This window comes from Nansenia antarctica (assembly GCF_963989245.1).
Source record: "Nansenia antarctica genome assembly, chromosome: 10".
Lineage (NCBI taxonomy): Eukaryota > Metazoa > Chordata > Actinopteri > Argentiniformes > Microstomatidae > Nansenia > Nansenia antarctica.
This window is the reverse complement of record NC_137680.1, coordinates 12,085,899-12,109,776: the sequence shown is the minus strand read 5'-3', so window position 1 is coordinate 12,109,776 and position 23,878 is coordinate 12,085,899. Positions and strand designations below refer to the sequence as shown.

Here is a 23,878-nt window from a genome sequence, read left to right as displayed (position 1 = left end):
ATGATTCTTTCGTATATTCGGCTCACTTTGTTAACTGACAGAGGCACTGGGTGAAGAGTTTACGAATGTTTGTTGTCTTAGTCCGGGTCCACATGGCTACAGTACAGGGCTTTACACAGCCCAGGGCCGACCCTAACCGTACTGCGCTGGCTTGTTTATTTTCACATCACATCACATTGTCCAGCACTGTTGCAGTAACTACAGCGGATGCGTAACCAGACCATGCCAGTGCAGTAAGCTTGGGTTTGGTTCTGTAGGGTCAGTAGGGTATATGTACAGTATGTATGTGATGCACCGACTGTATGACGAGCAGAGCAGGAGGCTGGGATGGAACTTTGTCGCGCTGAGATTTCTGGTCCATGTTAGGACAAAAGACTCTGCTCTAACGTTTCTTAGTCGATGGTTAAGGAAATGGACATATGATCTTTAACAGGGCTTAACAGGGGCTTTCATTAAAATCCCCCCGGATCAATATGACGAACACCTCAGTGTCAGAAATCCCAATTCACCTTCAAAAATGGTTATGGTTATGGTTTTGGGTATAGGCATAGCCTCTTCCTAAAGCACTGGGTCTTCAGTACAGTCCACCCATACCAGGGCAAGGAATCTCGTCAACCAGGGGAGGCTGGGGAAGGTGGAAATCAGAGGACGGGCTCATTTTAATGCATGGAATGGAATGAGGAATGGTATGGAATGGAATGGTATTCCTCAATCCATGCCTTACAGTGAGCCCGTCCTCTGATTTCTAGCTCCACCAGCCTCCACTGTAGTAAAACAGTAGGCCTACACACATCCAAGCCGAGGCGGGGGCCCCTCTCCCCATCACAGAGCTGCATGGGAACACCTGCGTGACTTCCTCCGTGCAAGACGAGACCTGGGCACCGCATGCCTCCTGTTTTTACGAAGCGGTAAAGAGTGAGCCGAGCGCGGTGGGACGGCGGTAGCGCGGGGTCCGTGTGGCGGTGTGGCGGTGTGTGTCATATGCTGCACAGCGGCCCGGAGGCCCCGTGAGAGCACTCCCTGCTGCGAGGCATCTGCTGCGTGACCCGGCGTTGACGCTTCCTGCTGAGTTCAGGAGGATCTCTGGAGTAAAGTGTAGAGGAGAAGACACAGCTCTCTGTGTTCCATACTGGGAGGATGTGTAGAAGGAGGAGACGTGTGAGATACTGGGTCATGTATGGAGGATGTATGAGAAGTGTTTCAGCCCTCTGTGACTGAGATATGCAGCAGTGTAGCATAGACAGCCCATACACCAGGCCCTCTCATCAGAGGCATAGACAGACATGGTGGAACATGATGGTAAAGGAACACATATTCACACAGTATTCACCTACAGTATATCAGCAGTATAAAGATATTATGTATATCCTGCCTTTGTTTATTGCATGAGGAAACAACCCCATAAAGTAATACACAGAAAAAGCATTGGGACAGTCATGCTGTATATCAAGAGAGGAGACAGGGCGTGCCAGCACCCCTGCCAGTCGAGATACCCTCTTCTCGGCCCCGCGGTGGTGTAGCGGTCTACGCACTGGCCACTAGTGCATGCTGCCCACCGGGGCCGGGGTTCGTATCCCGGCTCGCCAGATCCAGATATGGCCGAGGCACACGGGAAGCGGCATATTGGGCGGCCGCTTCCGAGGGCGGTATAGGAGTATTTCTGGACTAGGATCCGTCGCGCAACACCGCCCCCTGGGTGCCGGAATAACGGTGCTGGGCTCGAGGAGCCAGTCAGCTAGTCTGCCTGGCGGCCTCTTCTGGGACTGCCGGCCACGGGGTCGTGCGGCGGATCCTATGCAATAGGCAGGGGATAATTGGATGCTAGGTTGGGTTCAATTGGCTACCAAATTGGGTGAAAAAGGGATAAAAATCTGAAAAAACAAATTTAAAAAAAAAAGAGATACCCTCTTCTCACATAGGCAGAAACTGAAACAGGGGGATGGCAGAGGAGGAAGAGAAGAAGAGGAACGGGGATAACACTCCTAGGTGAGAAATGTTATGTAAGAATTTGAACTATAAGTGGAGGCCTGTGTTTGTGTGTGTGTGTGTTTGTGCATGTGTTTCCATATGATGTTTGTGTGTGTTCCTTGCATGTGAATGTGTTCATAATATCGTGTGTGTGTGTGTTCATGTGATGTGTACATGTGTGTATGTGCACACTTTATATCTAAGGACACGTGTGTGTAACTCCCAGCATGCTCGCTGTCTCCCTGGTGGACTCATCCGTAAGTGATGGCAGCTGGCAGAAGGGCGCTGATCCCCACCGACCCCGTCCTGACCTTAGGGGGGGCCGTGGGAAAGCTGTGGGTGGACATGGGCCACTTCTCTTGGCTCAGCAGGGCTAGGGGCCAGAGGAGGCCCCAACAGGGCCACAGATAACTGCACTCAGCCGCCCACATTTAACATTGGCACTGGAGACCCGGGTGAGGTGTGGCCAGGCATTTCTACTGCTCTGGATTGAGGCTCTGAAGCATTTTTGCTAAAATAGGGTCTGTCTATATTCAAGATGTGAAATGTTGGTTATGTGCATTAAATCCCAGGTTTGATACTGTACAGTATATGCACATTGTCTTCCAACCCGTCCTTCACTGGACAGTTGGAAGAAAAACATGTGTGATACCATTCCTCATTCCACAATGACCAATCTACCTCCACCAGCCTCCCCTGCTCTACTAATCTAGAGCATGGTATCCCATCCCCCTTTGATAAAGGTGGATAAACCTAATCTATACCAGTATATCCATGCCTATGTCTCAAGGGTAAAGAGAACTTGTTTGAGATGGCTGAGAACCTCTCAGTCTATACTGCTCCCCACTGGCAGAGAATGGTACTGATTGCTATCGATCATCTTTAAAACGCATCTTTTAGCAAAATTCCTAGGCTTATATGTACAGTAATTAATGCGAGTCAATTGATCTTTGCAGGAGGGAAGGATGTTTCTTTTATATGGGAATAAACAAGCTGACAACATGATAGAAAATAATCTTTATAAATCTTTATACATGTTCAAGACATTCTTTACTTGTCCTGGTGTAGCGAGGACATCCTGTATTTCTTGCGGACGTGTGGGTATCGTCCTTCTCCTTCCTGTGACTGGTCATAGTGCATTGTCGGATAGACGTACCACATGACGACTCCAGAGGGGTTGATGGAGACAGTGATCTCTGTGGTAGCTGACAACCCAGTCACTGTTTTCCCTGAGAACACGTCATACGCCTGAGAGAAGGAGAGAGCAAGAAAGAGCGAGAGAGAGAGCGAGAGCGAGAGCGAGAGAGCGAGAGCGAGAACGAGAGAGAGCGAGAGAGCGAGAGAGCGAGAGAGAGAGAGAGACAGACACAGAGTGAATCATGTCCAATGAAACCATTAAGTCATTATCAGTAATGGGTATTAAAGGTCATCCCATCCATCTCAAATAAAACAGCGCTGATGTAAATACAGTTAGAAATCACACACTAATCCACTTTGTGGAATTTCCTCATGCAAAAAGCTTTGATGAAGCTGGAAAGGCTACACACCTCATAGGTACCATCTGCATAGTTGAGTTTGGCCAGGGAGGTGTTGTAGAGGTAAGGCATGTCTTGGCGTAGGCTGAGAAACGCCAGAGCGCTGGCTGAGTTAGAGAGGGGGCGCCAGAACACCTCAATACGACTCTTCTCCTGTCAGAGACACAGGCCGACGCATTTTAGAGACAGACTTTGCAAGACTTGCATAATTCTTGAGTGTAGTAGGACACTCCAAAAAAAAAGTTCCTCAGGTGAGTAATGCTCACCTGTAGCAGGCGTCTCCCCTGGACACCCATTGGGTCCTGGTTGATGGCGATAGCAGGTTTGTTTTGCAGAATGGCCCTGAACTCATTGCTTAGGGATCGAAGGTCATTGGACATGATGAGTGGAGCGGCCATGATGGCCCACAGAGCCATCTGAGAACGTGATTGGTCGATACTCAGGCCAAAGTTGCCGATGATCAGCTGTTTGAGAGATGCCAATGTTATTCATATTTGGTCAGTATGAAACAGAACAAGACAGTGAATGTTGATAAGGACACAGAGTGACATTGGGCCAAGAGAAAAGAAACATTAGATACACGTTATACAGAGGTTGGACAGACCATGTCCGGGTCATTCCAGTGTCCAGGCCCGGCAGCAGGCTGCAGGTCGTCCTGATGGGTAAAGAACCAGTCCATGATGCTTTGCACACTCTCCCACGAGTCCTGGATGTCATCATAGTTACGCCATAGGTTACATATGTCCCCTAGCAGTGTGTAGTTAACCTGAGGGAGAGAGACATTGACAAAAAGAATGTGTGATAAAATGACATGCAGTATATTCATAAGTGTCTCGTAAAATATTGTCTGTTGATAGGCAATCCACTGTGTTTCTATGGGGAAATTACCAGACCTGATGATCTAAGATATGGATCAAAGGGTGAAAGAGCAACAGTTTCTACTTACATCTGGGTAGGCAGGCCAACTACAGGAGTAGGCAATAGGACGACCAGTGGCATTCAAAGCCTTGGACATGAGAGGGTACCCTGTAGGACAGAAGAAACAAACAAACACACACACACACACACACACAAAATCATGAGAAATTCACAGTATTCCCCCCATTTTCATTGCCCCATCTCTCCCTACCCACCCTGGTATTCACTCTCTCTCTCGAGACAGTCTGCCAAAGCTAATATATGCTACCATTTGAGATAGTTACCAGACCCAGATTAAGCCCAGTCCTGGACAGAAGACTGTTCAATGGATCTGCATCTCTCTCACCTTGCCATTGCTCGATAACACTTGAGTAGCAGCCGTCAAACTTCAGCATGTCCACGCCCCAGCTAGCGAACGTCTGGGCGTCAATTTCTATTTTATCCAGCGTGGTACCAGGGTACCCTTCACATGTGTGTGTACCCAGGTTCCCATAGATGCCAAACTTCAGACCGCGGTCGTGGATGTACCTCGCCAGCTTTGGAATGCCCCCTGGGAATCTGTTGAAAAGAGAGGTGACTTAAGGCTTTAGGTCTCTTCATGCTGGGGGGCACATAAGGCCTCTACAGGGTCCCTCATCTGTCTAACCCTGTCCTTGGCTATGTTGGAAGCTAAATGTCTATAAAAAGGCGTTTCCACCCCGAAAGTAGTCCCTTTGCAACAGGTACGAAAGGAAGCTCGCTCACATGCTGAAGTTTGACGACTGTCTATGTTTACAAGTGAATTAACTGACCAATCATGAAGCTTAATTAGAAACTTTAAGTTAAGGCCTCTAGGTCTCATAACTAAGGCCCCAACTCAATGAATAAAAGGTAGAATTAGAGGTATTAATTAACCTTTGAGGGTCGGGCTGCAGCCGACCGTCTTTGTCCCGTAACATGGAGGCCCAGCAGTCGTCTATGATGATGTAATCATATCCCAGCTCCCTCCACCCGTCCTCAGCCAGTCTGTCCGCCATGTCTCTGAACAGATTCTCACTGTGAGGAGAGGGTACCATATTCTTGGTTTAGTGGTCTATCAGCATTATAACAGGTTCTTAAAATAAATGTCATAAAAAAACAACTCTCAATTACGTTGCTGTTACTATATAAAACATCATTGTTAAATAAATGAGACAATTTCAAAATGCCTTTGCTAACAAATCCATCATTTACATCAGGGCCTTATAAAGTAATGTGACTGTTAGTTGTTACCTGGTAGTTATTATAAAGAGTCTGATTTAGCCCCAGGTTAGAGAGAAAGAGTGAAACTGTAACTGAATAGCACTGATATGTATGTTTTTTATTGTGTGATAGTAAACATGTCAACATGTGTCTATCTATATACACAAGAAGTATTGTCAAATGTACCTGATGCAGTTCTTGGAGTCATTCTTACAGTCGATATTACAGCGGAAGCGCTCCCAGGACATCCATCCCATGGGTGGGGTCCTCAACAGACCATTGTCCAGAGCAAAGGTAGCCGAGGATAGTGCCAGCAGCAAAATCACTCTGAACAGCTCCATCTCTAAGGTGTAATATAGAAACAACAAACCTATCAATTAAATAAAAGCAATGTTACCCCATATATCAACATACAAATGTGATGTTACTGTGTTACTGTGTTACGACTATGTTATGTGTTTTCAAGGAGAGCTTGCAAATAAAAATGTCATTAGATTGCCATGCACTCCCCTACATCCCAGTAGGCTACATATTACCATAACACTTATAAATCCCTGCAGCCATACTTTTATATTTTACAGTAGGCTACTGTATCACAATGTATTTTACTGTATTGTATCAACTGTATATGTTGAAAGTGTAATCAGATATGGAATAATTGTGTGGTTTGGCAACTTAACTGTACAACAACAAAACAGACTAGTCAGCATTCACAAAACAGCTATGAAAATTGTAGGTGAAAGAGACTATGATAGATCCTAAATAAACTATATGAAAAAGCTGTCCTGGACAAGGCTAACAAGATAATCGCAGACCCCCAACATCCGCTCTCCACAGAATACGAAGTTCTCCCCCTAGGTAGAAGGCTTCGCATGCCAAGATGTAATTATAAGCTCTTAAAACTATCATTTGTCCCATTCTCCATTAAACTAATCAATTCGCTCAAGCAGAAACGATGATTAGGACATGATCACCAGCACCTGCACTTTATCTTAGACACCACTTGAAGGGCCATGTGCAATATTCGAAAACACCACTTGAAGGGTTATGTGCAATATATATTTATACCAAATGATGCCATGTCCAGGTGGAAACTGCTGCCAATGTCACTCAATGTTTGTTGCTGTCCTGTTGTTTACTTTGTCTACTGTATGTTGTATGTATCGTCTCTGTTGCACTTGAAGCATGAAAGTACCATGCCCAAGACAAATTTCCCCTCGGGGACAATAAAGTATAATCAATCAATCAATCAATCAATCAATCAATCAATCAATTACAATGAAGTCAAAGTGTGTGGCTCAGTTGGTAGATTATATGGTGCTAGCAACGCTAAGGTTGTGGGTTCAATACCCCCAGAACCATACTAAACATGTATATTCTCATCGCTCTGGAAGTCACTTTGGATAAAAGTGTCAACATCAAGAACATGCACCATCCTGCTGGAAGTAAACAGATTTACAGCAGAGACAATTCCACCTAATAGAGAACTTTCAATAGAAAAGCACATCACTAACAATAGCAAATATCACTTTTGTGTCCGTCTCTCACCTGGTATTCTGTGTTTTAAGGTTTGTGGTATGCAAACCAACTAGTTTGGTGCCGATAGCTCTGGTTTGAGTTTCCTGCTTCTCTCTGTAGAAACCTCCCATCTCTTCCTGATAAACAACAGAACTAGAGTCACGTGACTGCTCTGTCACATGACAACCAATGGGAAGGCTTGCTGGCTCACACGCTCAGCATAGCAGAAGCACGTGCTCTTATTTCAGCAGGTGCATTGTATCGTGTCATTCCAAGTTCACTTTATTGGCTACATTATTGGATTTCCAGCATGACAACAATTTAAACTGATCTACTGTAGTCACACAACACACTTTTTAAAAATGACTTATGTTGCATGAGAATAAACAGAGCAGACAACGTAATAGAAAAGGTCTCTATCCAATACATGGGTTTAAAGTGAGGGCATGACATTAATGTCTCCAACTAAAATATGCATATATATTTCAGGATGTGTTACATCCCTGGGAATAATCACTTTGGATCTAAAATAAACAGTTTTCAAAAACATGAATTTCTCTTGGCTCAACTTGATGAGGGGTAACTGAAAATGTTCACCTCATATAGGCTAATGCTATATCAAAGCAAGACAAATTCAACACCAAATTAGTTCTTAAAGGTTTTATTTAAAGATAAAGTTTACAGCTTCAAAGGCTAATCTTCTTCAACAAGTCCTATTTAAAATGTTCATAACAAAATCAAGTTCAAAAGGAAGAATAAAATTGACTGCAATATTCCTCACAGAACCGGGCTACTACTCAACATCCCCCTTGTCAATGATGCAGGGGAATATGAACTTCTGCTCCCTTCTGGCTGTTCCATCGAGTTTTTTGCGGTTTGGGTAGTTTCTTGAGCACATCATCATTCTCTTTGAATACAAAGATGGACTTTCCATCCACAGAACTCCCACGACTTCGCCTCAGAAACGTTGCCTCAACCTTCTCCACCAATCCAATCTAATTATAGGATTTGTTTTTACCCGCAAAGTTCACAATGATGAAGTCACCAGGAGACAGATTCTTGTCACCATCATCATCATCACTCTAATGTACCATTAGATTTTCACTTTGTCATTAGATTGCTCTATTGCACCATAGTCTAAACTCTAAAGAACTAGAACTGAAGAGTACTTCTCCCTTGTAGTTGCCACTGTTACTGAGGAAGGAGATATTTATTAATGTATTTATTTGACAAAATTGTATGTCCTATATATCTATTACAGTAAAATGTCTACCACGACATTTTTGCGTAATTTCTGCACCTGGTTCAGAAGTCCCCTGAGAGACATGAAACTACCTAGACATGGGGAAGTCTGTCAGATAGATTTACATGAGCAATGAAGCATACAGCCACACTGGGCTAAGATGCCTTCAACTGAAAATGAGTTTGTGAAAGGCTAAAAGACTCAGCAATTAGCATTTAGTGTTGGCAACAAATAGATATTTGGCTAATGTACTGTAAACAGTGAGGAGACTGATCAGATATAGTTACTGATTGTATCGTGCTTTTGCTGCGTTGCTTTTTATTTCATTTTGAAAAAGATGACAAAGATGTTCATTCCTACCAGGTGGCTGGAGAGTTGAGAGGCATGGTTTGCATGTTGTTTCATTTCTCAGACTACCATTTAAATGGTTTCTGCTCATCAAAGAGATCATCTTAGATCATCACACCTCCCAGAGAAATCATCAGATTCAACATGAAACCAACCTGGAAACTGTCGTTTGTTTTAGCTTTGTGGACTAAAATGTGAGTTGGATTTAGATTTAGATCTTCCTGGAAAATAATCAATGTTAAAACATAATATGTTGTCTTTTGTGTGTTTTGCTTATTTAAATTAGTTTGTGTGAAGGCATGGCTCCAGAGAGCTGTCAAGGTTAAATTATCCCTTTCCTACACAGCTGTATGGAACCCAGTGGCGGCTGGTGCTAAACATTTTGCGTGGGGCACAGGTTATGGGGGCATGCTCCACGGGGAAGAATATCAACTTTAAAATCTGGATTTACAGTCGATTTTAGCATGAGAATAGCTCTACCCCCCTGTACAGACCTCGCCATCCCCTCTACCCCCCTGTACAGACCTCTTCATCCCCTCTACCCACCTCTACAGACCTCTTCATCCCCTCTACCCCCCTGTACAGACCTCTTCATCCCCTCTACCCACCTCTACAGACCTCTTCATCACCTCTACCCACCTCTACATCTCCTCTACCCACCTCTACAGACCTCTCCATCCCCTCTACCCCCTGTACAGACCTCTCCATCCCCTCTACCCCCCTGTACATACCTCCTCATCCCCCCTACCCCCCTGTACAGACCTCTTCATCCCCTCTACCCCCCTGTACATACCTCCTCATCCCCCCTACCCCCCTGTACAGACCTCTCCATCCCCTCTACCCCCCTGTACAGACCTCTTCATCCCCTCTACCCCCCTGTACAGACCTCTTCATCCCCTCTACCCCCCTGTACAGACCTCTTCATCCCCCCTACCCACCTCTACAGACCTCTTCATCCCCCCTACCCACCTCTACAGACCTCTTCATCCCCCCTACCCACCTCTACATACCTCCTCATCCCCCCTACCCCCCTGTACAGACCTCTCCATCCCCTCTACCCCCCCTGTACAGACCTCTCCATCCCCTCTACCCCCCTGTACAGACCTCTTCATCCCCTCTACCCCCCTGTACAGACCTCTTCATCCCCCCTACCCCCCTGTACAGACCTCTTCATCCCCTCTAGTGAGTGTGTGAGTGTGAGTATGTGTGTGTGTGCGTGTGTGCGTGTGTGCGTGTGTGTGTGTGTGTGTGTGTGTGTGTGTGTGTGTGTGTGTGTGCGTGTGCTGAATACATAAACAAACAAGCTAAAAGACGACAATAGAAAACGTACCATGCTGACGATATTACTAAATGTTTGAAGTAGCTTTTATCTTAGCTGACTCTCTTACCTTCAGGTCGAGTTTGTGTATTCTGGCTTCGCAAAACACCAACAGTAGCAGCCTAACAGCCGCGGAGATTGCGCGGAGATTGCGCGGAGATTGCGACCACAAACGAAGTTTGACTTCGGTAATAGGTCCAGTTGTAATATCCTCAAGCAGGGGAGGCTGGCTCCCCACCAAAGGGAGAAGAGAGAGATTTTTTTTCTATGACTTCTAGACAGTGTTGCTTCTGAATATCATAGTCCAATCAGCTAGTGTTCTGTGGCGTATATCATAGTCCAATCAGCTAGTGTTCTGTGGAGTATGTTCCAATCAGCTTCAAGTCCCGCCCCTTTCGGTGCATGTCCCAAAACCCCATAGACAATTGACCGAATGGCCTGAAGTTACCAAAATAGATTTTACATGCAAGTCTACGAGAACAGCCTAGTGCAACTTCGAGTAGACTGAAAGTTGCCCCGAAAGGGGCGGGACTTGAAGCTGATTGGAACATACTCCACAGAACACTAGCTGATTGGACTATGATATACTCCACAGAACACTAGCTGATTGGACTATGATATTCAGAAGCAACACTGTCTAGAAGTCATAGAAAAAAAATCTCTCTCTTCTCCCTTTGGTGGGGCATTGCCCAATTGCACCTAATGAACCAGCCTCCCCTGATGGAACCTCAAATATGCATTGTAACACAATCACAGATGACTGGCAATTATTATTATGTAAATTATACCGTGGTCGTGTGGTCATTAAACCATTCATTCATTCATTCATTATATAAATCCTGAAAATCATTTGTTTATCCAATCTGTGAGTAGTAAAGTCAAATCCACCCTCCAGTTAATTGATCATGTCCAATGATGAAACAGTTGCATCAACACTCATCCCAACACACTGTGTATTCTGTCATACATGTAGAGTGTCAATATCTATGACATTGATTCCCCTCAGATTGGAATATCATATAAACCAAACTACATCAATAATGTCAATAGAGCCATAAAAACATCTACATATTCAAAACAATATACACATAACATGGAAAACATAATATTGCATTACTGTTACTACTACAACCACTACCAATCCAACTGAGTGATGGTGAAACAGTGAAAACAATTGTGTGTTTGTTTTTTTCTTTCATATTAATCAATAGAAGTTTCCCAAAACGTGATATAGGAAATCATCGGAATGCCTACAGATGCTGACATACGGTAATTTCCCTTTGTTTCATAAATGACTTGATTAGACCAGATTCATTTGCATGCAGTTTTGCTTCCTGTTTCTTCAAATACAGTCCCTTCCTCTGAACACCTCAACAGTCCATAGTAGACCAGACTACTCTAGACTACCACAGACTTCAAGTCCTCCTGTATCTTACTGAGCAAAATGTTACAAACTATTCCGCTCCTCTGTTTTTTAGCTCTGTGGACACAAGGTGAGTCTGATTTAAACTGATTCATGTTCATGTTTTGTCTTTGTACTGTATGTGGATTCTATGCTATGTTATCTTAACTATGAATCTTGACAGAGTTCAACTTCTCCAGCAGTTCATAATTTATACTGTATCATGTCTCTCTTGTTATATCTGCAGGTTCATTGGGGGTAATCACGGTGGACCAGTCTCCTCGAGTCATCACTGCCAAGCCTGGAGACACTGTCAACATCATCTGTACAGCCTCACAAAACATTAAGGATGATATGTCACTGCACCAGTTTAAATTAGGACAGGCACCCAAAGGCCTCTTTCATGACAGTGTTGGAAGGTATTCTTGGACTCCTAGTCGATTCAGTAGCACCTATACTGCAACTGTCACCACCTTCACCATCACTGGGATCCAGGTAGAGGATGAGGCTGTGTATTACTGTCAACAGGACGAAGAACGACCATTCACACAGTGAAATATCGCCGTACAAAAACCTCTGTGATTCACACACAGCAGATCAGTGGGCTCATGCGGTCAAGCTTCAGAGAACTGTTCAGCTTCAGTGATGACTGTCCCACACAGCTGCATGGAATCTACAATAGCTCAACAACAGACTCTATCTCTACTGTACCAAAGATGGACATTCACGTTGAGGAGTATTGCATTTGGATTGACAGAGTATGATTCCTGTGTGGATAATACAGCTGACAGATTTGAGTGTGAAGATTGCCCTCTGTAGCCTAACAGTGCAGAGGGAAGATGCTATATCTCTATTTGTTGTGGAGAGAGGGACATACTGTACTATACAAAGACAGTTTTGCAGTTATGGTAAGCATTTATCATTAGATATTATTGTTGAGATGTCAGGATTCTATTTGCTAAATAATCATCCCCTGTTATATTAATTTATTTAGTATATCAGTTAGTTTCTTAGTTTCTTAGTTCTTGGATGCTTGAATAATTAAGCGTTATCGCGCCTAACAATGATTCTATAATGACTTAGAGGGGTTTTATCTTAAGATAATGGTTTGGTAAAACTCTGTCGTCTGATTTCACAGTGCCGTTCACGCTTCACGGACCAGTGAGCTTCATGAAGGGGAGGTTTTTGTACGGCGTCCTCGTCTGTTTGAATCACTGTGATACACTTTCGGGCAAGGGACCAAACTCATCGTTACAAGTAAGTTGCTGTTCAATTAATGTTCAATGTAATGTTAAATTAAAATGTTAAATTAGATTACAATACGTTTTGAGACTCTAGGCTACTGTGTTATGAATCATTTCATTCATGAATTAATGAATCACTATTAGAAGAGTCCTTAGAAGAATTCCTCTCATATACTGTAATTTAGATTATTTATCAACATTTGCTGCTGTTTGATGTAGTATTTTACTGTGCAACGTTGAATGTTTTTTTCTATGCGCTATCACCATAATTCAATGATTTCTATTTCCATTTGTGACATGGTCTGGTGAAAAGGTCCGCATGCCGGCAATTCTTACTTACTTGACCAAAAAGCTTTTGTGTTTTCTGTTTTTATTCATATTACGAAAGTTTAAGTGTAGAGGAGCCCTCTCAATATGACAAACAACAGTTTAAGAATCACAAAATACTTATCGGATTAATTAATAACTTATTTTATAACTTAAAATTATATAATCTGCTGTCCTGCTTCAAGGCTACTGGGTTAGTTCAAAAGCAAGGACTGTGTGATCATCTAATTAAGCGTAGTTATGTGTTTTTAGCATGTTGATGCTCTATCAGCATGTTGTGATAAATGTGCTAAACATGCAGTTAGATGTTCATAGTGATGTTCTTTCTTAGCTGCTAGCTAGCTACAAACGCAATGGTAGCAAACATGTCTATTTTGATTCCGAACAATTTTGTCCTTTATTTGGTTTGAGGTGTACCAACATTTAAATAAGCACATCTTCTTTAACTAATTTCAGATGTTAATGTATGACACATGCTTACACAAAGCTTACAATCTGCACTTTCACAATCTGTAAAAAAAAAAAAAAAAAAAAAGACTTGGCCCTACGTGGTAACTTTTTCACCAAACCTTCGTCACATTTAGTTTTTTCCCTCAGACCGTGCTCCGTCCCCCCCTCAGGTCAGTATTCTTGCTCCATCTCGCAAGGACCTGTCCAGCACTGGCCACACCTCGCTGGTCTGTCTGATCAACAACTACTTCCCAGATCAACTCACAGTCACCTGGACCATCGATGGGCAGAGCCCCATGGGGGACAAACAGGACGGCCAGTCAGTGCGTCAGTCTGACGGGACCTACAGCACCAGTAGCACACTCACCGTCTCCAGCTCTGTCTGGGAGGCCGGCCAGAACTATGTCTGTCAGGTCCAGCATGAGAACAAGGGGGCACCCATCACTGCAACCCTGCAGAAGAGCCAGTGCCAGATGGAGTAGGATGAGTAGCATCTGAAACGCTGTTGATACTTTCGCCATAGCAAATGGTTTCAGACCAGCTTCTGTTTTCACTTCTGCTTTTCAGTTGAATGGTTTTGTTACTATGATTACTGCATTAGATAAATACATGCTTCACTCTTTAACACCAGGGACAGCGACGGAAACAAGTCACAGACTTTATCCCTCTATCCCTGACAATCACAAATGCCTATGTATTCAATTTTTTTTGTCAATAAATCAAATCAAATCAAATCACTTCAGTATTTCAGGATAAATTGAGATCATATCAATTACTGTATATTTTTGGTTCATTTGTTTAATGTTTTTTCTTCTGAAAATTACAATTTAGAGGGGTATTTCATTTATTGGTCACTATACATCAATGACCCATTATAAATCATAACTTTAAACACACAGCATTCAATCATGGTGATAGTAAGCGTAATCTTTTGAGAATGCACCATGAGATATATATTTTAAACCATACTAATAAACCTTGTGTTCATTTGAAACATTTGGGTTATGTCTGATAAGCTTATCAAGACCACAGTCAGGTCACATAGCAGGAAGTGTTGGTATGAAACACGTTCTACAGCATTGCTTATGAATGTCACTAACACTATACCATAAAAGTTCATACACATGTTTTATTTTCTTTATATATCTTTTTTTCAGTTTATATCCAATGGGTCTCTCATGAATACTACATCACCATTTGACTTGATAACATTTGTTTTTCAATGCTTTTAGGGGAACAGTTAAGTCAGAATTCCTCTTCTAAATGTCTATTCAACACAGAGCCTCATTCCCTTGTTGTGTCCAATTAGAAAGTTGAGAGAGTCTGTCAAAAGGGGTTGGTCATAGCAAAGACATAAGCCACTGGCACCTGTAGTCCAATGTTAACAAAGTGCCACTTCCCCATGCCCAATGCTCCTACCGCCATGCCCACTGTAGTCCCTATGGTCCTGCCCATGAGGACCACCCAAATGCCATGGACGCAGCTGCCCCCACAGACACCCCTGCTGCCCCTACCGCTCCCAACAGTGCCCCCGCTGTCCCCCCCACCCCCAGCACTGGAGCCGAGGCCCCCACCACCATCAGGATGACCCCTGTCACTCCAACTGCTCCCACTACAACCTTCCCCTCGCCCCCCCCTCGGCACAGAAGACCACCCACTATGGCACCTAAACCCAGCTGGCACAGTTTAGCCACAAAGAACCCAGCACCCAACGCCTCCAGAGAAGACCTGTGGTTCATCCTGGTGCTGATGTTCTCCCTGGAGAGGTTCTGTCCTGCCACTCGCATTTTGATGGAATCCGACAGCACTTCCTGGCCGACGTGCACGGTGAGAACAGCGATGGCAAACGTGGCAAACATCCCCATGCAAGCCATGATCATCCAGAAGTTGAAATTAGATGATTTTATCAATATGAAAAACATGAAGAGGACCAATGCTAGAAGGACCGCGAACACAAACCGGTAGCCACCAAACCCGAACATGCCGAACCCCGCTGTAACCATGGCGGTCACAGTCATCGGAATCCCTGAAAACGCCAGGAACTCCACATATTTCACCACTACATTGTTGATCTTCTCCCGAACCGTCCTCATCTCTTCCTCCACCTCTCGTCTCTCTCTCCATGTTCTCTCCATCTCCTCCCTCTCCTTGCCCTGTGCCTGCCAGACAGTCCTGTGCTCCAGGCCCTCTCTTCTCTCTTCTCGCTCCTTCTCCAGGGTGATGATCCTCTGTTCCATCTCCACAGCCACCTTCCCTCTCTCCTCCGTCTCTCTGGCCTCCATCTCTCTCTGCTCTTTCTCTCTGACCTGGGCGCTCTGAGTCTGCCCCAGGATGCAACATCTCCTTGCCTCCATACGAGCTTCAGCAGGAAGTGCAGAGCAGGTTTGAGCATGGTGAATAAAATCAGAGCCCAGAGAAGCCCCTTCAAACCTGAACCCACTGTGATGCCTTCAACTAGGACCCCCAGAATGGCTCCGCTGGCTGTGGTTCCGAAGGCCCCCACCAGGCCTGCTACTATCCACACTCCTATGGACTCTGCTTGAGACGCTCCTCCACCACCACCATGTGCATTAAATCCCAGGTTTGATACTGTACAGTATATGCACATTGTCTTCCAACCCATCCTTCACTGGACAAACATTTGTGATACCATTCCTCATTCCACAATGACCAATCTACCTCCACCAGCCTCCCCTGCTCTACTAATCTAGAGCATGGTATCCCATCCCCCTGTGATAAAGGTGGATAAACCTAATCTATACCAGTATATCCATGCCTATGTCTCAAGGGTAAAGAGAACTTGTTTGAGATGGCTGAGAACCTCTCAGTCTATACTGCTCCCCACTGGCAGAGAATGGTACTGATTGCTATCGATCAAAACGCATCTTTTAGCAAAACGCATCTTTTAGCAAAATTCCTAGGCTTATATGTACAGTAATTAATGCGAGTCAATTGATCTTTGCAGGAGGGAAGGATGTTTCTTTTATATGGGAATAAACAAGCTGACAACATGATAGAAAATAATCTTTATAAATCTTTATAAATGCATGTTCAAGACATTTTTTGCATTGAAAAAGTTTGAAATTGAAAAAGTTATTGCAGAAGTTCAGAGGAGAATCCTTTACTTGTCCTGGTGTAGCGAGGACATCCTGTATTTCTTGCGGACGTGTGGGTATCGTCCTTCTCCTTCCTGTGACTGGTCATAGTGCATTGTGGGATAGACGTACCACATGACGACTCCAGAGGGGTTGATGGAGACAGTGATCTCTGTGGTAGCTGACAACCCAGTCACTGTTTTCCCTGAGAACACGTCATACGCCTGAGAGAAGGAGAGAGCAAGAAAGAGAGAGAGAGAGAGAGAGAGAGAGAGAGAGAGAGAAAGAGAGAGAGAGAGTGACACAGAGTGAATCATGTCCAATGAAACCATTAAGTCATTATCAGTAATGGGTATTAAAGGTCATCCCATCCATCTCAAATTAAACAGCGCTGATGTAAATACAGTTAGAAATCACACACTAATCCACTTTGTGCAATTTCCTCATGCAAAAAGCTTTGATGAAGCTGGAAAGGCTACACACCTCATAGGTACCATCTGCGTAGTTGAGTTTGGCCAGGGAGGTGTGGTAGAGGTAAGGCATGTCTTGGCGTCGGCTGAGAAACGCCAGAGCGCTGGCTGAGTTAGAGAGGGGGCGCCAGAACACCTCAATACGACTCTTCTCCTGTCAGAGACACAGGCCGACGCATTTTAGAGACAGACTTTGCAAGACACTCCCAAAAAAAGTTCCTCAGGTGAGTAATGCTCACCTGTAGCAGGCGTCTCCCCTGGACACCCATTGGGTCCTGGTTGATGGCGATAGCAGGTCTGTTTTGCAGGATGGCCCTGAACTCATTGCTTAGGGATCGAAGGTCATTGGACATGATGAGTGGAGCGGCCATGATGGCCCACAGAGCCATCTGAGAACGTGATTGGTCGATACTCAGGCCAAAGTTGCCTATGATCAGCTGTTTGAGAGATGCCAATGTTATTCATATTTGGTCAGTATGAAACAAAACAAGACAGTGAATGTTGATAAGGACACAGAGTGACATTGGGCCAAGAGAAAAGAAACATTAGATACACGTTATACAGAGGTTGGACAGACCATGTCCGGGTCATTCCAGTGTCCAGGCCCGGCAGCAGGCTGCAGGTCGTCCTGATGGGTAAAGAACCAGTCCATGATGCTTTGCACACTCTCCCACGAGTCCTGGATGTCATCATAGTTACGCCATAGGTTACATATGTCCCCTAGCAGTGTGTAGTTAACCTGAGGGAGAGAGACATTGACAAAAAGAATGTGTGGTAAAATGACATGCAGTATATTCATAAGTGTCTCATAAGATATTGTCTGTTGATAGGCGATCCACTGTGTTTCTATGGGAAAATTACCTGACCTATAAGATTAACATAACAACTTGATCAATCAATCCTGAGCCAGAATGATCTAAGATATGGATCAAAGGGTGAAAGAGCAACAGTTTCTACTTCCTCTTACATTGGGAGGGAGTCCATCTGTGTAGGCAGGCCAACTACAGGAGTAGGCAATAGGACGACCAGTGGCATTCAAAGCCTTGGACATGAGAGGGTACCCTGTAGGACAGAAGAGAAAACACACACACACACACACACACACACACACACACACACACACATTATAATAATAATAATAATAATGCATTTTATTTGTATTGCACTTTTCATTCAAAAGAATCTCAGAGTGCTAAAGAGAAGAAGAAAAAAAAAACGTAAAAACATAATAAGCTAAAAACAAAACAACCTAAAAACATAATAAGTTAAAACATAGTAAAAAAACAAACAAAATAAATCACAAGAATGAACACAGGTTCAGCAGTCAAAGGCCTTTTTGAATAAAATAAAAAAAATAATGAGAAATTCACAGTATTCCCCCCCATTTTCATTGCCCCATCTCTCCCTACCCACCCTGGTATTCACTCTCTCTCTCTTGAGACAGTCTGCCAACGCTAATACATGCTACCATTTGAGCTAGTTTACCAGACCCAGATTAAGCCCAGTCCTGGACAGAAGACTGTGTTCAATGGATAATCTCCATTCAAAGAGCTCTGCAGTCCAGGAGCAGGTACAATCTGTTTCTGGGAATCCTCTCCTTTAACTATTAATGTATACAGGTTGCAATTCACCCTTTAGGGCATCATGTCTCTCTGCATCTCTCTCACCTTGCCATTGCTCGATAACATTTGAGTAGCAGCCGTCAAACTTCAGCATGTCCACGCCCCAGCTAGCGAACGTCTGAGCGTCAATTTCTATTTTATCCAGTGTGGTACCAGGGTACCCCATACATGTGTGTGTACCCAGGTCCCCATAGATGCCAAACTTCAGACCGCGGTCGTGGATGTACCTCGCAAGCTTTGCAATGCCCCCTGGGAATCTGTTGAAAAGAGAGGTGACTTAAGGCTTTAGGTATCTTCATGCTGGGGGGCACATAAGGCCTCTACAGGGTCCCTCATCTGTCTAGCCCTGTCCTTGGCTATGTTGGAAGCTAAATGTCTAGAAAAAGGCATTTCCACCCCGAAAGTAGTCCCTTTGCAACAGGTACGAAAGGAAGCTCGCTCACACTGTCTATGTTTGCAAGTGAATTAACTGACCAATCATGAAGGCTTAATTAGAAACTTTAAGTTAAGGCCTCTAAGGCCCCAACTCAATTAATAAAAGGTAGAATTAGAGGTATTAATTAACCTTTGAGGGTCGGGCTGCAGCCGACCGTCTTTGTCCCGTAACATGGAGGCCCAGCAGTCGTCTATGATGATGTAATCATATCCCAGCTCCCTCCACCCGTCCTCAGCCAGTCTGTCCGCCATGTCTCTGAACAGATTCTCACTGTGAGGAGAGGGTACAGGACATTTTTTGTTTGTTTAGTGGTCTGTCAGCATTATAACAGGTTCTTAAAATAAATGTCATAAAAAAACAACTCTCAATTACGTTGCTGTTACTGTATATAAAACATCATTGTTAAATAAATGAGACAATTTCAAAATGCCTTTGCTAACAAATCCATCATTTACATCAGGGCCTTATAAAGTCATGTGACTGTTAGTTTTTACCTGGTAGTTATTATAAAGAGTCTGATTTAGCCCCAGGTTAGAGAGAAAGAGTGAAACTGTAACTGAATAGCACTGATATGTATGTTTTTTATTGTGTGATAGTAAACATGTGTCTATCTATATACACAAGAAGTATTGTAAAATGTACCTGATGCAGTTCTTGGGGTCATTCTTACAGTCGATATTACAGCGGAAGCGCTCCCAGGACATCCATCCCATGGGTGGGGTCCTCATCAGACCATTGTCCAGAGCAAAGGTAGCCGAGGATAGTGCCAGCAGCAAAATCACTCTGAACAGCTCCATCTCTAAGGTGTAATATAGAAACAACAAACATATCAATTAAATAAAAGCAATGTTACCCCATATATCAACATACGAATGTGATGTTACTGTGTTATTGTGTTACGACTGTGTTGTGTGTTTTCAAGGAGAGCTTGCAAATAAAAATGTCATTAGATTGCCATGCACTCCCCTACATCCCAGTACATATTACCATAACACTTTAATCTTGAAACTTGTAAATTCCTGCAGCCATACTTTTTTACAGTACTGTATCACAATGTATTTTACTGTATTACAATGAAGTCGAAGTGTGGCTCAGTTGAATGAATGAATGAATGAATGAATGAATGGTCTTTATTGTCATTAATACAGTACAGGTACCATACAACGAAATGTAGGAGGGGGGGCTCCCCTGGTACTAGGAAAAAGACTAAAAACAAGAGGGCCAAGGGTAAAATAAAAAAGGGAAAAGAGCTGGTTTACATAAATAAAGGCTATGTACACTATCTACTATACTATACTACTATACTATAAAACACTGTGCTGTACTCTATGCTATACATATCCTAACTTTTTCCTATATCTGAACCTTATGTACACAAGGGTTGACATATTGCACATAATATTTGTTGCACATTCATTTAAAGTGTCGCAGTTTGCAGGTTTGAAATGTTCACAGTTGTATTACAATATTGCACTTGATTACAATCTAGTAGCTGCCATCAAGTTGTCTAGATTGTCCAGGGCCTAGAACCTAGGTCTTTGCTGCGTTGAAAATGCCTTTGCTAACAAATCCGTTGGTAGATTATATGGTGCTAGCAACGCTAAGGTTGTGGGTTCAATACCCCCAGAACCATACTAAACATACATATTCTCATCGCAGTGGAAGTCACTTTGGATAAAACTTAAAAGTGTCAACATCCAAAACATGCACCATCCTGCTGGAAGTAAACAGATTTACAGCAGAGACAATTCCACCTAATAGAGAACTTTCAATAGAAAATCACATCACTAACAATGGCAAATATCACTTTTGTGTCCGTCTCTCACCTGTTATTCTGTGTTTTAAGGTTTGTGGTATGCAAACCAACGTGTTTGGTGCCGATAGCTCTGGTTTGAGTTTCCTGCTTCTCTCTGTAGAAACCTCCCGTCTCTTCCTGATAAACAACAGAACTAGAGTCACGTGACTGCTCTGTCACATGACAACCAATGGGAAGGCTTGCTGGCTCACACACTCAGCATAGCAGAAGCACGTGCTCTTATTCCAGGTGCATAGCTTCTGACATCCTAACAGTATTGTATAGTGTCATTCCAAGTTCACTACATTATTGGATTTCCAGCATGACAACAATTTAAACTGATCTACTATAGTCACACAACACACTTTTTAAAAATGACTTATTTTGCATGAGAATAAACAGAGCCGACAACGTAATAGAAAAGGTCTCTATCCAATACATGGGTTTAAAGTGAGGGCATGACATTAATGTCTCCAACTAAAATATGCATATATATTTCAGGATGTGTTACATCCCTGGGAATAATCACTTTGGATCTAAAATAAACAGTTTTCAAAAACATGAATTTCTCTTGGCTCAACTTGATGAGGGGTAACTGAAAATGTTCACCTCATATAGGCTAATGCTATATCAAAGCAAGACAAATTCAACACCAAATTTGTTCTTAAAGGTTTTATTTAAAGATAAAGTTTACAACGTCAAAGGCTAATCTTCTTCAACAAGTCCTATTTAAAATGTTCATAACAAAATCAAGTTCAAAAGGAAGAATACAATTGACTGCAATATTCCTCACAGAACCGGGCTACTACTCAACATCCCCCTTGTCAATGATGCAGGGGAATATGAACTTCTGCTCCCTTCTGGCTGTTCCATCGAGTTTTTTGCGGTTTGGGTAGTTTCTTGAGCACATCATCATTCTCTTTGAATACAAAGATGGACTTTCCATCCACAGAACTCCCACGACTTCGCCTCAGAAACGTTGCCTCAACCTTCTCCACCAATCCAATCTAATTATAGGATTTGTTTTTACCCGCAAAGTTCACAATGATGAAGTTGCCAGGAGACAGATTCTTGTCACCATCATCATCATCACTCTAATGTACCATTAGATTTTCACTTTTGTCATTAGATGGCTCTATTGCACCATAGTCTAAAGAACTAGAACTGAAGAGTACTTCTCCATTGTAGTTGCCACTGTTACTGAGGAAGGAGATATTTATTAATGTATTTATTTGACAAAATTGTATGTCCTATATATCTATTACAGTAAAATGTCTACCACGACATTTTGCGTAATTTCTGCACCTGGTTCAGAAGTCCCCTGAGATACATGAAACTACCTATATGGGGAAGTCTGTCAGATAGATTTACATGAGCAATGAAGCATACAGCCACACTGGGCTAAGATGCCTTCAACTGAAAATGAGTTTGTGAAAAAAGACTAAAAGGCTAAAAGACTCAGCAATTAGCATAGTGTTGGCAACACATACATATTTGGCTAATGTACTGTAAACAGTGAGGAGACTGATCAGCTATAGTTACTGATTGTATCATGCTTTTGCTGCATTGCTTTTTATTTTATTTTGAAAAAGATGACAAAGATGTTCATTCCTACCAGGTGGCTGGAGAGTTGATAAGGTAAGGAGCTGGTTTACATAAATAAAGGCTATGTACACAATCCACTGTACTATACTGCACAGATAGTCAACTAGGGTTGTCATATTGCACAAAAGTATTTTTTCACGTTATTTAAAGTGTCACAGTTTGCAGGCTTGAAATGTACATGTTTGTGCCTCAGCACTAGCTGCCATCCAATCCGTCCAGACTGTCCTGGGCCCAGAACGTAGACCTTTGCTGTGTTCAGGGCCTTGACGGCCCTGTGGTAGAAGCAGTTCTTCAGTCTGTTTGTCTTAGCGGCCGGGGTCCTGTACCTCCTTTTCGAGGGCAGCCTGATAAAGTGTACGTGCCCAGGGTGGGTCGGGTCCCTGGAGATCTTGGAGGCCTTCCTGAGACAGCGTGTGTTGTACACCTCTTCCAGAGAGGGGAGGGGGGCGCCGGTGATCTTCTGTGCTGTTCTCACGACTCTCTGTAGCGCGTTTCTCTCCGCTGTTGTGCAGCTGTAGAACCAGTTGCAGATGCCGTAGGTGAGGATGCTCTCCACTGCGCCGCGGTAGAAGGCCACCAGTATCTCCTGCTTGTTGTGTTCTTTCCTGAGGCATCTCAGGGTATATAGCCGCTGTTGTGCCCTCTTGATGGTGCCTTTTGTGTTGTCCTTCCAGGCCAGGTCATCCATGTCCCAGGAATCGGAGGGTTGAGACTCTCTCCACGCTCTCTCCGTCGATGAGCAGGGGCTGGATCTCGGACTTTTTCCTCCTGAAGTCTACGATGAATTCCTGGGTCTTTGACTTGTTTAGCAGCAGGTTGTTAACCTTGCACAGCTTGCTCAGTTGCTCTACCTCATCCCTGTACGCCGCCTCCCCCCCCCCCGAGATACATCCCACCACGGTGGTGTCGTCTGCAAACTTTACGATGTAGTTGCTGGGGTGGACGGGGGTGAAGTCGTGGGTGTAGAGGTTGTAGAGGATGGGGCTTAGCACGCAGCCCTGGGGGGACCCAGTGCTGAGGCTGAGGGCTGTGGAGGTGTGGGGGCCCACCCGCACCCTCTGGGGGCGGTCGGTCAGGAAGTCCTTGATCCACGCACATATAGAGTGTGATAGACCCAGGTCTAGTAGTTTGGTCACTAGCCTGTCTGGAAGGATGGTGTTGAAGGCGGAGCTGAAGTCCACGAAGAGCAGTCTCGCGTAGCTGTTTCCCCTCTCCAGGTGAGATAGAGTGGCGTGGAGAGTCGTCGCTATGGCGTCCTCTGTGGACCTGTGGGCTCTGTAGGCGAACTGGTATGGCTCCAGGTTGGGCGGGAGGCGTGTGAGTATGTGATCAAAGAGATCATCTTAGATCATCACACCTCCCA

At 43.9% G+C, this 23,878-nt stretch overlaps 2 protein-coding genes across 3 annotated transcripts; both read right to left on the bottom strand.

The window, feature by feature from the left end:
* Positions 1-977: 977 nt before the first annotated feature.
* LOC308166648 (alpha-N-acetylgalactosaminidase-like) lies at positions 978-7,298 on the bottom strand (the record flags this gene model as incomplete). The annotated part of the gene is made up of 11 exons (XM_080540975.1): positions 7,191-7,298; positions 5,829-6,012; positions 5,316-5,456; positions 4,768-4,979; positions 4,450-4,529; positions 4,108-4,269; positions 3,770-3,967; positions 3,516-3,656; positions 3,023-3,216; positions 1,916-1,926; positions 978-1,129 (listed from the first exon to the last, which is right to left on the bottom strand). The coding sequence occupies exons 2-11, from the start codon at positions 5,981-5,983 to the stop codon at positions 978-980; spliced, it is 1,446 nt and encodes a 481-aa protein (XP_080397101.1). The 5' UTR covers positions 5,984-6,012; positions 7,191-7,298.
* Positions 7,299-16,565: 9,267 nt separating this feature from the next.
* Positions 16,566-21,033, bottom strand: LOC308166070 (alpha-N-acetylgalactosaminidase-like). Of its 2 annotated transcripts, XM_080540313.1 has the most exons (9): positions 20,942-21,033; positions 19,758-19,914; positions 19,245-19,385; positions 18,725-18,936; positions 18,025-18,119; positions 17,635-17,796; positions 17,297-17,494; positions 17,071-17,211; positions 16,566-16,811 (listed from the first exon to the last, which is right to left on the bottom strand). In XM_080540313.1, the coding sequence occupies exons 2-9, from the start codon at positions 19,910-19,912 to the stop codon at positions 16,614-16,616; spliced, it is 1,302 nt and encodes a 433-aa protein (XP_080396439.1). In that variant the 5' UTR covers positions 19,913-19,914; positions 20,942-21,033; the 3' UTR covers positions 16,566-16,613. The 2 variants fall into 2 exon arrangements, with proteins under 2 accessions (XP_080396439.1, XP_080396440.1); XM_080540314.1 differs by lacking the exon at positions 17,071-17,211.
* Positions 21,034-23,878: the final 2,845 nt, after the last annotated feature.